This window comes from Eptesicus fuscus, chromosome 5 (genome assembly GCF_027574615.1).
Source record: "Eptesicus fuscus isolate TK198812 chromosome 5, DD_ASM_mEF_20220401, whole genome shotgun sequence".
NCBI classification, from domain to species: Eukaryota; Metazoa; Chordata; class Mammalia; order Chiroptera; family Vespertilionidae; genus Eptesicus; species Eptesicus fuscus.
This window is the reverse complement of record NC_072477.1, coordinates 43291648-43304166: the sequence shown is the minus strand read 5'-3', so window position 1 is coordinate 43304166 and position 12519 is coordinate 43291648. Positions and strand designations below refer to the sequence as shown.

General features: G+C 43.3%; 1 protein-coding gene across 2 annotated transcripts in view; it reads left to right on the top strand.

Moving 5' to 3' along the window:
• Window positions 1–12519, top strand: part of IQCH (IQ motif containing H) — a 219378-nt gene that overhangs the window by 160782 nt on the left and 46077 nt on the right. For both annotated transcript variants that reach the window (XM_054716102.1, XM_028141857.2), the window contains one exon: window positions 2974–3260. In XM_054716102.1, the coding sequence (XP_054572077.1) occupies window positions 2974–3260 (287 nt within the window). The remainder of the gene's footprint in view (window positions 1–2973; window positions 3261–12519) is intronic.

The window sequence follows — 12519 nt, the reverse complement described above, 5'->3', positions numbered from 1 at the left end:
TGCCAGCACTGGTTATCCTCCTGCACCCAGGACCAAGGCCTTCACTCCGGCCACAGCGGAGAAGCCACGCCTTGAGGCTTCTCAGATCTGACCACAGCAGAGAAGCCAAGCCTCTTCAGTCTTTGCTCCGTGCCTGTGTATGCAAATTAACCCACCATCTTTGTTGGGTTAATTTGCATACGCACTCCTGATTGGTTGGTGGGTGTCGTGGAGGTATAGTCAATTTGCATATTTCTCTTTTATTAGTGTAGATGGGCATATATTTAGGGATATTTATGGTGCCTCCCTTAGTATGATCAGAAAACTTCCATCTGGGAGAAAACAAGATGGTGGCATAGGTAAACACCTAAACTGCTGCCTTGCACAATAATTTCAAAACTACAACTAAAAGACAAAATGTCTATCACCCAGAACCACGGGAAGCTGGCTGAGTGGAAGTTCTACAACTAGAAGGAAAGAGAAAAGAGCACTGAGACGTGCACAAGCACTGAAAAGCTGAAGTACGGAGATGCGCGAATCGGGTTGGCAGTGGGTGTCTGGGTGCACTGTTTCTTTCAACCTGAAGGGAGACAAGCTCCCGATTACTCTGAACTCCAGTTTCTGAGGAGACGCTGGGGAACCAAACTCCTACGGGGAGAAGCTGGACTGTCTGCCATCAGGTTGGAAAGTGAGGGTGGCTTTCTTGCAGAGGTGCGCCCAGCAATCACTGTTTACTGCACTGGGGCGCGGGATGCAGGGACTTGGAAATGCAGAGACACAGAGAAGGCTGACTGGCAGCCATCGCTGTTTGCCACGCCCTAGCCTAGTGACTCCCTGAGACCCCGCCTTGCACAATCTACAAACCCACCCAAGCTCCACGAAGCAGCTTTTGCATATAAATGGCCTGCCCTATCGCAGCTTAACCAAACAAACTGCAGCTCTGGTCAGACAGCTCCAAAACCTCCAAACCCCAAGCAAAGAGGAGAAAACTATAGTTCTTGCTGTAGCTCCTACTGGGTGGCCTCAGACAGTAGCTGACCTGCACCCCATTGGAGATCCAGAAACTAGTGTATCTAGTGGTCAGTGTGAGACAACACCAGATTTCAACTACTCACATCCATAAGTGACACATTCAAGAGGCAGATTCAGTGAGCACCAAAGCCCCATTGAAGCAAGTCATGCCCCATAAGCATCTCACTAGCACAGCAGTTCTTCCATTATAGACACAGCATCCTCACAGCCAATTGGCCTGGAGGTCAATTCCTCCCAGTGACACCAACAACAAAAAAGACTTAACTACAACAAGGCTGTACACACAGTCCACAAAGGGATTCACCAAGAGTGTCCACCTCAGGTAACTGGGAGGCCAACCCACTGGCCCATATAGGACACCCAGCACACAAAGCCACCCTACAAACTCAGGGAAGCAGCAAAAATGTGAAGACAAAGAAACAGATCACAAACAAAAGAAATGGAGGAAAACAAATGACTGGATGTAGAGTTCTTTTCAAGAATTTTCTAGAAAAGGCTGATAAATTCAATGAGACCCTCGAGGATATGAAAAAGGACCAACTAGAAATTAAAAATATTATACAGAGACCCAACAACAGACTAGAGGATAACAAGAATCAAGTCAAAGATTTGAAATACAAAGAAGCAAAAAACACTCAACCAGGAAAGCAAAAAGAAAAAAGAATCCAAAACTTTGAAGATAGTGTAAGAAGCCTCTGGGACAACTTCAAGCATACCAACATCAGAATTATGGAGGTGCCAGAAGAAGAGAGAGAGCAAGATACTGAAAACCTATTTGAAGAAATTATGACTGAAAACTTCCCCCACCTGGTGAAAGAAATAGACTTACAAGTCCAAGAAGCGCAGAGAACCCCAAACAAGAAGAATCCAAAGAGGCCCACACCAAGACACATCATAATTAAAATGCCAAGGGCAAAAGACAAAAGAGAATCTTAAAAGCAGCAAGAGAAAAACAGTTAATTACCTACAAGGGAGCACCCATATGATTGTCAGCTGATTTCTCAACAGAAACAATGCAGGCCAGACAGGAGTGGCAAGAAATATTCAAAGTGATGAAAAGCAAGAACCTACAACCAAGATTACTCTACCCAGCAAAGTTATCATTCAGAATTGAAGTTCAGATAAAGAGCTTCACAGACAAGAAAAAGCTAAAGGAGTTCATCACCACCAAACCAATATGATATGAAATGCTGAAAGGTATTCTTTAAGAAGAGGAAGAAGAAAAAGGTAAAGATAAAAATTTTGAACAACAAATGCATATCTATCAACAAGTGAATCTAAAAATCAAGTGAATTAAGTTGGGGGGGGGGGGGGGCAACAGTAAGATGTGTACACATATAATACCTTAATTAAAAAATGGGGAAAAAATAAATAAAAACAAAAAAATAAAAATCAAGTGAATTAAAAATCTGAGGAACAGAATAAACTGGTGAATATAATAGAATCAGGGGCATAGAATGGGAGTGGATTGATAATTCTCAGGGAGTAAGGGGTGTGGGGGGTATGGGAAGAGACTGGACAAAAATCGTACACCTATGGAAGAGGACAGTGTGGGGGAGGTAAGGGCAGAGGGTGGGGTGGGAACTGGGAGGAGGGGAGCTATGGGGGTAAAAAGAAGAAACAATTGTAACAATCAGAACAATAGATTTATTAAATTTTAAAAAAAGAAAACTACCATCCATTGAGCCCTTCTGTATGCCAACCATTGGGTTGCATACTATAAACACTGCACCTCTAAAACTCACAACAACCTGGTCAGTTGGTTTCATTACACCCATTGGACAGATGAGGGAAAGGAAGTTCAGAGAATAGAAGCTACTTGCCCAGAGTCTTCCAATACACGGCAGATGCACAACCTGAGACCCAGTCCATCTGCCGAGGCCTGGCCTCTTTCCTTCTGCTCTAAGTGGGCTCCGTCCAGGTGAGCGAATCCTTTCACCTACTCCACGCTTTTCCCACCAGGAGGCGTGGTCGAAGCATACCCACCTGTGGAAAGTGTCACCAACCTGACCGTGGACATGGTCATAGAGCCCAACGGAGAAATCAAAGTGCTGTCCACGGGGGACCAGTTGCATGCAGAGGGCCCCTTCATCTCCTCCGGTACCACCATGCCTCAGGCCTCAGTGAACTCCCAAGTTCTCATTTCTATGTGCTTCAAAATTGGAAAAGCCTGTAAACTGAGAAATGTGGTCGGGTACTTTTCTATAGACCTGGTGACCTTTATTGACCCAAGCACCATGGAACAGCAGGTAAGTCGACTTGATGCCGCATGAACTACTAAAATATGTAGACTCCACACTGTTTCCATGTAACCGGGCATGGAAGGGAGCTTCTAAGATTCACTGCTCACCGGGTGAGCTGACGGTAATTCAGCACCCACACGGTCCCTGCCAATCCATGTGAGACCAGGCTTTATGTCTGGAAATACAGGGTCTTCTCATTTGGGTACAGTTGGCGTTTAAGTGACCACAGCTCATGCCACATAGCTCTGTTGATTGGGCCTTAATTCTCCGCCTGTGTCTTATCATGAGTTTATTTTATGCCATCTAGGGATTGAACCTGTCTAGAACCTGTTTTTAAATAGAATGTCAGTCATCAGAAAGGAGTTGAGTCCTTGTGTCTGTTCCTTTTCTTAGTAATTCACCAGAAACGTAGTTGTCAATTTTTTCTTCTAAAAAAAAAAAATGTGTTGGAAAATATTTTATAAATATAAAAAAGTTTAAATAATAATATAATTAACATTATGTGTCCTGACCCAGCGTAAGAAATAAAATGGTGCCAGTACCACTCCAGTCCTATGTACTCCTTGCCAGTCCTCCTCGTGTGGCCCTTCCTCCTCCCAGGGGTGGCCACTGTCTCACATTTGGGACTCTGATTCCTTTCAACACCTTTATGCCTTTACTGCACATTGATTACCAATATATAATATACAGTTGCATCAACTTTTTATAGATCAGAACATCCTATATGTTATTATTCTACCACATGCTTTTCCATATTCAGTATTTCATCTGGAAGATCCTCATGTGGACATGTGTGGCTCTGATGTGTAACATTCTTGATTATAATGTTTAAATTCACTACTACTTCACAGGACTTGTTTTTAAATGTTCAGTTGCTCCTCAGTTAGTGATGGGTGACCAGACCTCTGTCTAAAGGATGAAAAGGCCTCCTGCCCTCCCTCTCCCGATATCCTCTGGCCAGCCAACGTTGTAAATGCACTCTAGTTGTTTTATAGTCGTTATTCTCAGGTTCATGATTATCCATTTCAGTCCGATGATGGTTTCAAAGTGAGAGTTTGTGTTTGGGGAGTTTTTAGCTTGTTCAATAATCAGTTTCCATTTGCCTTCCTGAGCCCTCCATTGGTTTTACATTCCTTTCTCAGGTCCACACGTTGAGAGAGAACAGGACAACTAAAGGGCATTCAGAAATAATCTACCCTGGGAGGAGGGAGCAAAGAAACTGCCTCTGGTGGAAGAGCTGAGTGGCAGGGAAGTAGGGGGCGGGGAGCAGGGGAGGCGGCCCTCCCCAAATGTTTGTATTGAGAAAGAAGGATTAAACCTGCCATCTTTGGGGCAGGAGGGAGGCTGGAACTATGGGGCTGGTTAACTAGTGGTTTTTATTTATTTGCATTCTGTACAGGGAGAATTGCACATGGCAGTGAGCGGGTCCTGTCCCAGGGTGACCCCCCTTCTGTGGTTCTGGGATAACGATTCCACCCTTCACTTGACTGGTCCCATGTGCCCGTCTTTTCTCACAATAACTCCCTCTCTATTTCTCTCTTTTTTTCAACCACATCAGCCTCTCTCTGCTCCCTTTAGTCATCATACCACCTCCTGCCTCAGGGCCTTTACACATGCTGCCCCTCCACCTGAAGTGCTCTTGCCTCTTCTTCTTTACCTAGTTAACCCCCTTCCTATTCATTATATTTCAGCGCAAGCCATGCTTTCTTAGGGGAATCTTCCCTGACAAAGCCAAACTCGCCTGTTGTAGGTTCTCACATCACCATGTACCTCTCCTTCACACCACTTACCACAGTTAGAATTTTAAACGTGTTTACATGATTATCTGATTAAAGCTGTCTCCTCCTGTAGAACATAAGCTCTCTGAGGAGATGTACTGTGTCTCTTTTTACTCCCTACTCAATTGTCAGCACAATCTCTGTCCGGGAACAAAGTAGGTGTCCAGTAAATATTTGTTGAAAGAATGAATTAATGAACAATTTAGAGGGTACTCTAGCAGATGCTGGATGGTGGTGACAAGACTTTTAGAGAAGGAGCTCAGACATCAGTTGATGGATGGGATAGATAAATATTAACCCAGGGTTCTCTGGTTTTATCACGCTATGACTTCTCATGCCTTCCTTTTTTTTTTTTTTTTTTTTTCATGCCTTCCTGTTAATACTTGAGTATACAGCCGTTTGTGTTACAGTTTTCAATAGGACAGTGGAGGAAGTTCTCAGGAAGTACATCAAGGTGTTTCTACTTTGGCCAGGGAAGTAGGTTAGCTCTCTGACAGTATATGTACATGTTTGCAAAATTACTCGAGTACTGTCTAGCCATTTTGCAAACAGCATCACTTCAGAAAGCACCTTAGTTTCTTTTCTGATTGGCAGGCATTGTGGTGCCAATGAAGAGACTGGCATACTATCAACCTCTTCTTTTTTTGCCAGTCTAACAGGGGGGAAATGTCATCTTGTTTTCCTCAGTATTTCTTTGATTATTATTGATAATGAACATCTTTTCATATGTTCGCTGGCCATTTATATAGATTGTCTTAATTGCCTTATCATATATTTTGCCCCTTTTAACTTGAACTATAATATAAATGCTGATTTGTACAAGCTCTTTATATATAAGGAACTATTACCCTTTGACGGTTGTACATATTGCAAATATCTTCTCCCAGATTGTCATCTGTGGCTTTTCTCTCTTTTTTTTAGCCATTTTTCTCCACCATAAAAATCATAATTTTTCCTTTGTACTTTATTGATTTTGCAACTTTTGCTTTTGTAATTGATTACTTTACAACGTAATATTATTGGAAAGGTATTCCAAGAGTACACCAATATCTTATTCCTCATCAAATTGCCACCCGCAAAACTTAGCACCCATTGCCAACTCTCTCCTGAGTCAGTCACCACTATGATGGTGGTAATTTACTTATTAAAAAAAATTTATTAAATTTATTGGGGTGACATTGCTTAATAAAAGAATAAAGGTTTCAAGTGTATAATACATCATCTGTATATTGTATTGTGTGTTTACCACCCCAAGTCAAGTCTCCTTCCATCACCACTTATTCCCCCTTTACCCTTTACCCTTTACCCTCTTCTACCTCCCTCCTCCTTCCCCACCTTTTCCTCTGGTAATCACCATACTGTTGTCTGTGTCGATGAGGGTTTTTTGGTTGTTGTTTTTTGTTGTTGTTTTTTGCTCAGTCCCTTCACCGTTTTAACTCATCTCCCCAACCCCTCTCCCCTCTGACAGCTGTCAGTCTGTTCTCTGTATCTATGAGTCTGTTTCTATTTTGTTTGTTAGTTTATATTGTTCATTAGATTCCACATGTAAGTGAAACCATGTGGTATTTGCCTTTCTCTAACTGGTTTATTTTACTTAGTGTGTAATATTCTCCAGGTCCATCCATGCTGTTGCAAAAGGCAAGATTTCCGTTTGTTTTTGTTTTCTTTATGGCCGAGTTGTATTCCATTGTGTAAATGCACCACAGCTTTTTTTCTCTACTCATCTACTGATGGGCACTTGGGCTGCTTCCAAATCTTGGCTATTGTAAATAGTGCTGCAATGAAGGCAGGGGTGCATATATTCTTTCAAAGTAGTGTTTTGGGTTTCTTTGGATAAATCCCCAGAAGTGGAATAGCTGGGTCATAAGGCAGTTCCACCTTTAACTTTTTGAGGTGACTCCACACTGCTTTCCACAGTGGGTGCACCAGTCTGCATTCCCACCAGCAGTGCACAAAGGTTCCCTTTTTTCCACATCCTTGCCAACACTTGTTTGTTGATTTATTAATGATAGTTTGTTGATTTATTAATTATACATAAATTTATATGTATAATGTGTGTCCCAAAAAATGTATACACACTGTATGTATATGTATATTATACACAGCTGATAGCTCAATTTTCAAAATGAAATGTATTTTAATAAGCCTTGCCTTTATAATTACTCAAAGTATGTGTATATATTTTTGAGACACTAAATACACACATACATATAATTTTATAAAAAGAAAAAACAAATATATGCAGAGCAAAAAGAAATTAAAGAACTCAGAGATGTTACACATTATTATTTCTGCATTGGAGGACTGAGGGTGTGGTAGGCAGAGTAACACTCCCCCCACTCAAAAGATGTCCATATCCTAACCCCTGCAACCTGTGAATGTTACCATAAATGCCAGCATGTACGTGTGGCCGTCTGAAGGCTGTTGAGACTGAAGATGACCCTGGAATATCCTGCTGGCCAATGCAGTCACAGGGTCCTGCTGGCTTTGGAAATGGAGGCAGTGACAATGAGCCAATGGAAGCAGAGAGTCTCTAGAAGCTGGACACAGCAAGGAAGTAGATTCTACTCTAGAGCCATTAGGAGGAATGATCCCTTCCTGACACCTTGATTTTAGCCCAGGGAGACTTCTGACATCTGACCATTTAAGCCACTAAGTTTATGGCAATTTGTTTCAGCAGCAATAGGAAACGAATACAGAGAGTTTTGGGTTTTCTGCATTTGCATTTTCAAAGTAAGCATGCATTATATTAGTAATCAGAAAAAAAACAACTGAATAATGAAAACCATAAATTTGTATAGGATGTTATAATTTACAAAGCACTTTCACATACATGATCTTGCATACAAACACGTCTTGCAGTAGATGTGGGCGGCAGAAAACTGAGGTGACTGCATCCATCTCAAATTCTTGCTCTCTGTCCCTGCAACTTACCATGCTGGCAAGATAAGAGCAGAGGGGACCAGGGTCCAAAGAAAGGTAGAGAAAATAACAGGGGTGCACCAAGGATGGCCCACAATTATGAATCGGCTCCAGACAAGAGTGTGGAAAATCCTGTCCAGACTTGAGGAGATGGGAGTGTGGTTCTAGGGTGGCACCTGGAGGAATGGTTTGGGAAATGTAAGGTTTCAATACTGGAATCGTCGGGCTGGACCCAGGGTCTCTTCTTGGGAATAAGAGGAAAAGGGCCAGTCCTGGGAAATGGAGCTGGTCGGAGCATAGTACAAAACCACTCCTGCCGCTGCACTTACGTCCAAGATCCCAGCATCCCAGGGACGGGCAACTTCCATGCAGATACATGGAACTACAAGGCAGCCAGGTTGGAGATCTGACTTCCCACGGGAGGTGAAAGGAGGGGCCCTGCCTCCTGTTCCTGCGAAGGGATGCCGCCCTTCCACACCTATTTCCAAACCCCAATGTGTCCTGGATGTCAGTATCTAGTGGGTTCCGGGAGGGCCATGCAGCACCGACCAAAGGCCTCGAGGAGAGATTGACATGATCATTGAACAAATATTTTCCAAGGGCCTACTCCACTCCATGCTGGAGGCCGAGGCGGTAGAGATTCAATAAGACATGTTCCCTGTCATGTGGAAGCTCATTTCACATCCGTCATCCAATTTCATTTGATACACATGCACCCAATTGTTGTCTTCTTACTGGTTCTTAGGCATAAATGTTGCCTCCACGAGATTTCTAAATCCTCTAGAAAGTCCTGGACCTTAACACTTTCTTTCTTTTTTTTTTTTTTTTTTTTTACCTCTCATGATGTCTAACACAATGATAGTCAGTCATATGATGGCCAGTTGATTGATAGACTTTTGAAAATTCTAGAAGATCCAGATCTGTTGAGCTTACTTATTCACTTCTGGGAAATTCTCAAAGAAAGAACAAGTTGAGCATCTATTATGCACAAGACATTATGGTAGGTGCTAGAGGGCTGCAGTGATGCAAAAGGTGTCCTGGTGCCTGCCCTTAGGGAACTCACAATCTATTTGGGGAGACAGACTTAAAAAGTGAATTACAAGAAAAAGCTTAAGTGACAACTACATAGGACAATAAAGAGAGACATTAAAAAAGGGAATGTTGGCTTCATTACCTTCTGTCTGGAACAATCAAGAAAGATATTTACAGAGGAGCTGGGATTTGAGCTGAAAGATAGTTAGGATCGGAAGGAGGGTAAGTAAGAAGGAAATATGCTGTGAAGAGTGGTGGTAGAAAAGATCAAATCACACCTGGGTAAAATTATTGTCTAAGTCTTATAAACATCATATCTGATTTATATCATGTAATTATGCATTTATATATCACTAGAGGCCCGGTGCATGAAATTCGCGCACGGAGGGGGTGTCCCCCAGCCCAGCCTGCACCCTCTCCAATCTGGGACCCCTCGAGGGATGTCCGACTGCCTGTTTAGGCCCAATCCCGGACATCCCTCTCACAATCCAGGACTGCTGGCTCCCAACTGCTCGCCTGCCTGCCTTCCTGATTGCCCCTAACCGCTTCTGCCTGCCAGCCTGATCACCCCCTAACCACTCCGCTGCCAGCCTGATTGATGCCTAACTGCTCCCCTGCCAGCCTGTTTGCCCCTAACTGCCCTCCCCTGCAGGCCTGGTCACCCCTAACTGCCCTCCCCTGCAGGCCTGGTCACCCCTAACTGCCCTCCCCTGCAGGCCTGGTCACCCCTAACTGCCCTCCCCTGCAGGCCTGGTCACCCCTAACTGCCCTCCCCTGCAGGCCTGGTCCCCCCAACTGCCCTTCCCTGCAGGCCCAGTCACCCCCAACTTCCCTCCTCTGCCGGCCTGGTCACCCCTAACTTCCCTCCCCTGCAGGCTTGATTGTCCCCAACTGCCCTCCCTTGCAGGCCTGGTCCCTCCCAACTGCCCTCCCCTGCTGGCCATCTTGTGGTGGCCATCTTGTATCCACATGGGGGCAGGATCTTTGACCACATAGGGCAGCCATCTTGTGTGTTGGAGTGATGGTCAATCTGCAGATTACTCTTTTATTAGATAGTATAGAGGCCTGGTGCATGGGTGGGGTCCAGCTGGTTTGCCCTGAAGGGTGTCCCAGATCAGGGTGGGGGTTTCCTTGGGGTGTGGGGTGGCCTGGGCAAGGGGCCTGTGGTGGTTTGCAGGCTGGCCATGCCCCCCAGCAACCCAAGCGGAGGCCCTGGTATCTGGGATTTATGTATCTTCTACAATTGAAACTTTGTAGCCTGGAGCAGAGCCAAGCCTCCTGCTTGCTTTGTGGCTGCAGCCATTTCTGTTGGAATTTATTTATCTTCTATAATTGAAACTTTGTAGCATTGAGTGGAGGTGTAGGCCGGCAAGGGCAGGCGGAAAGCTTGGCTTCCTCCATTGCCAGGGGAAACCCAAGCCTCCCTCCTGTTCTCTGTGGCTGCAGCCATCTTGGTTGGGTTTATTTGCATATTTGCTCCTGAATGGCTGGTGGGCGTGGCTTGTGGATGTAGCAGAGGTATGGTCAATTTGCATATTACTCTTTTATTAGATAGGATTCCCCAGTTCCTTTTCTTTAAGTAAAATTCACTAAACAAATAGATTGGCAAAGATGCTTTCTGTTGAAATTCCCAGATTAAAAACGTATTTGTTTTTAGATAGTGTGAACTATTGAAATAACTATCTCTGTTATGAGCATTGATGTGTTGTCTTTAAAAAAAACGAAAAGAGTTTAGATGAAAAAAAAAAAAGGCAGCAGGCGATTAGCAATGATGGCTCTTCCTGGATACAAAAGGAAATGAGACTGGTTACAAAGTACAAACTGTGAGGAAAGACAAAAATGTAGACCTCCATGTATAGCACAGAATATCAATATATTCTGAAAACTGATTCTCAGAGTGCTGAAACAAAAATAAATGAATGTAATATATCAAACTAGAAAACTACTTCACAGCAAAAGAAACTAACAACAAAACAAAGAGTCAGCCAACCAGAAGAGAGATGAAATTTACAAACAGTAGCTCTGACAAAGGTTTAATTAACAAAAGATATATATATTTAAAATACTCATAAAACGCAACACCAAACGAACAACCCAATCAAAAAGTGGGCAAAGGATCTGAAAATACACCTCTCCCAAGAAGGCTTACAAACAGCCAATAGATATATGAAAAGATGTTCACCTCACTGGCAGTTATGGAAATGCAAATCAAAACTACAATGAGATACCACCTTACACCTGTTAGAGTGGCCATTATCAACAAGACAAGCAATAACAAGTGTTGGAGAGGTTGTAGAAAAAAGGGAACCTTCATTCACTGCTGGTGGGAATGCAGACTGGTACATCCACTATGGAAAGCAGTCTGGCAATTTCTCAAAAAATTAAGAATAGAGCTACACATGACCCAGCAATTCCTCTCCTGGGTATATACCTGAAAAACTCGAAATCATGTATTCGTAAAGATATACCCCTGTGTTCATTGCAACATTATTCACGGTGGCCAAGACATGGAAACAACCAAAGTGCCCCACATTAGAGGATTGGATAAAGAAGATGTGGTACGCCCTAGCTGGTTTGGCTCAGTGAATTGAGCGTCAGCCTGCAAATGAAGGGTCCTGCAGAATGAATGATTCTGGTCAAGGGCACATGCCCGGGTTGCGGGCTGGATCCCCAGTAGTGGGTGTGTAGGAGGCAGCCGACCCATGATTCTCTCAACACGGATGTTTCTCTCTCTCTCTCCCTTTCCCTTTCTCTCTAAAATCAATTTTTTTAAAAAAATTTTTTTAAAGAAGATGTGGTACATATACACAATGGAATACTACTCAGACATAAGAAAGGATGCAATAGCACCATTTGCAACAACATGAATGGATGGATCTTGAGAACATTATGCTAAATAAAATAAGTCAGTCAGGAAAAGCCAAAAACATATGATTTCACTTATATGTGGGATGTAAAACTGAAACTCATGAACACAAACAGCAGTGTGGTGGTTGCCAGAGGAAAGGGGGTGCGGGGAGAAGAGGTCCTAATATAAGGTGACAGGAGATTTCACTTTGGGTGGTGGGCACACCGTGCAATATACAGATCTTTTAACATAGAAACCCACACCTGAAACCTGTATGTTCATGTTGACCAATGTCACCCCAATCAATTTAACACATAAATATAAAAAATAAGAATGCCTAAATACAAATTTATCAGCCTAGAATTTTAAAAATGAGATAGTTGAAAATATTTTCATCGTGATTGGTAATGGATTCAGGCCCCAGTCTTTCCACTTACCAGTTGTGACTCTTCTGACAACCCACTGGACCTCTCTGAGCCTGGTTTTTTCATTGACAAATGGTGGGTTCCTGCCCTCCTTCCCACAGGATGTTCTGAGAGGCTGAGCAGATATAAGGTGCTGCTCTTATTAAATCAAATGGCATAATCACACGGAAAGCTGTCACCCGAGCCCTCAGCAGGTTCTCAAACTGTGAGTGGAATCTGAATTGAATTAGCATTATTTTTAAAACTCAGTGAGCATTTTC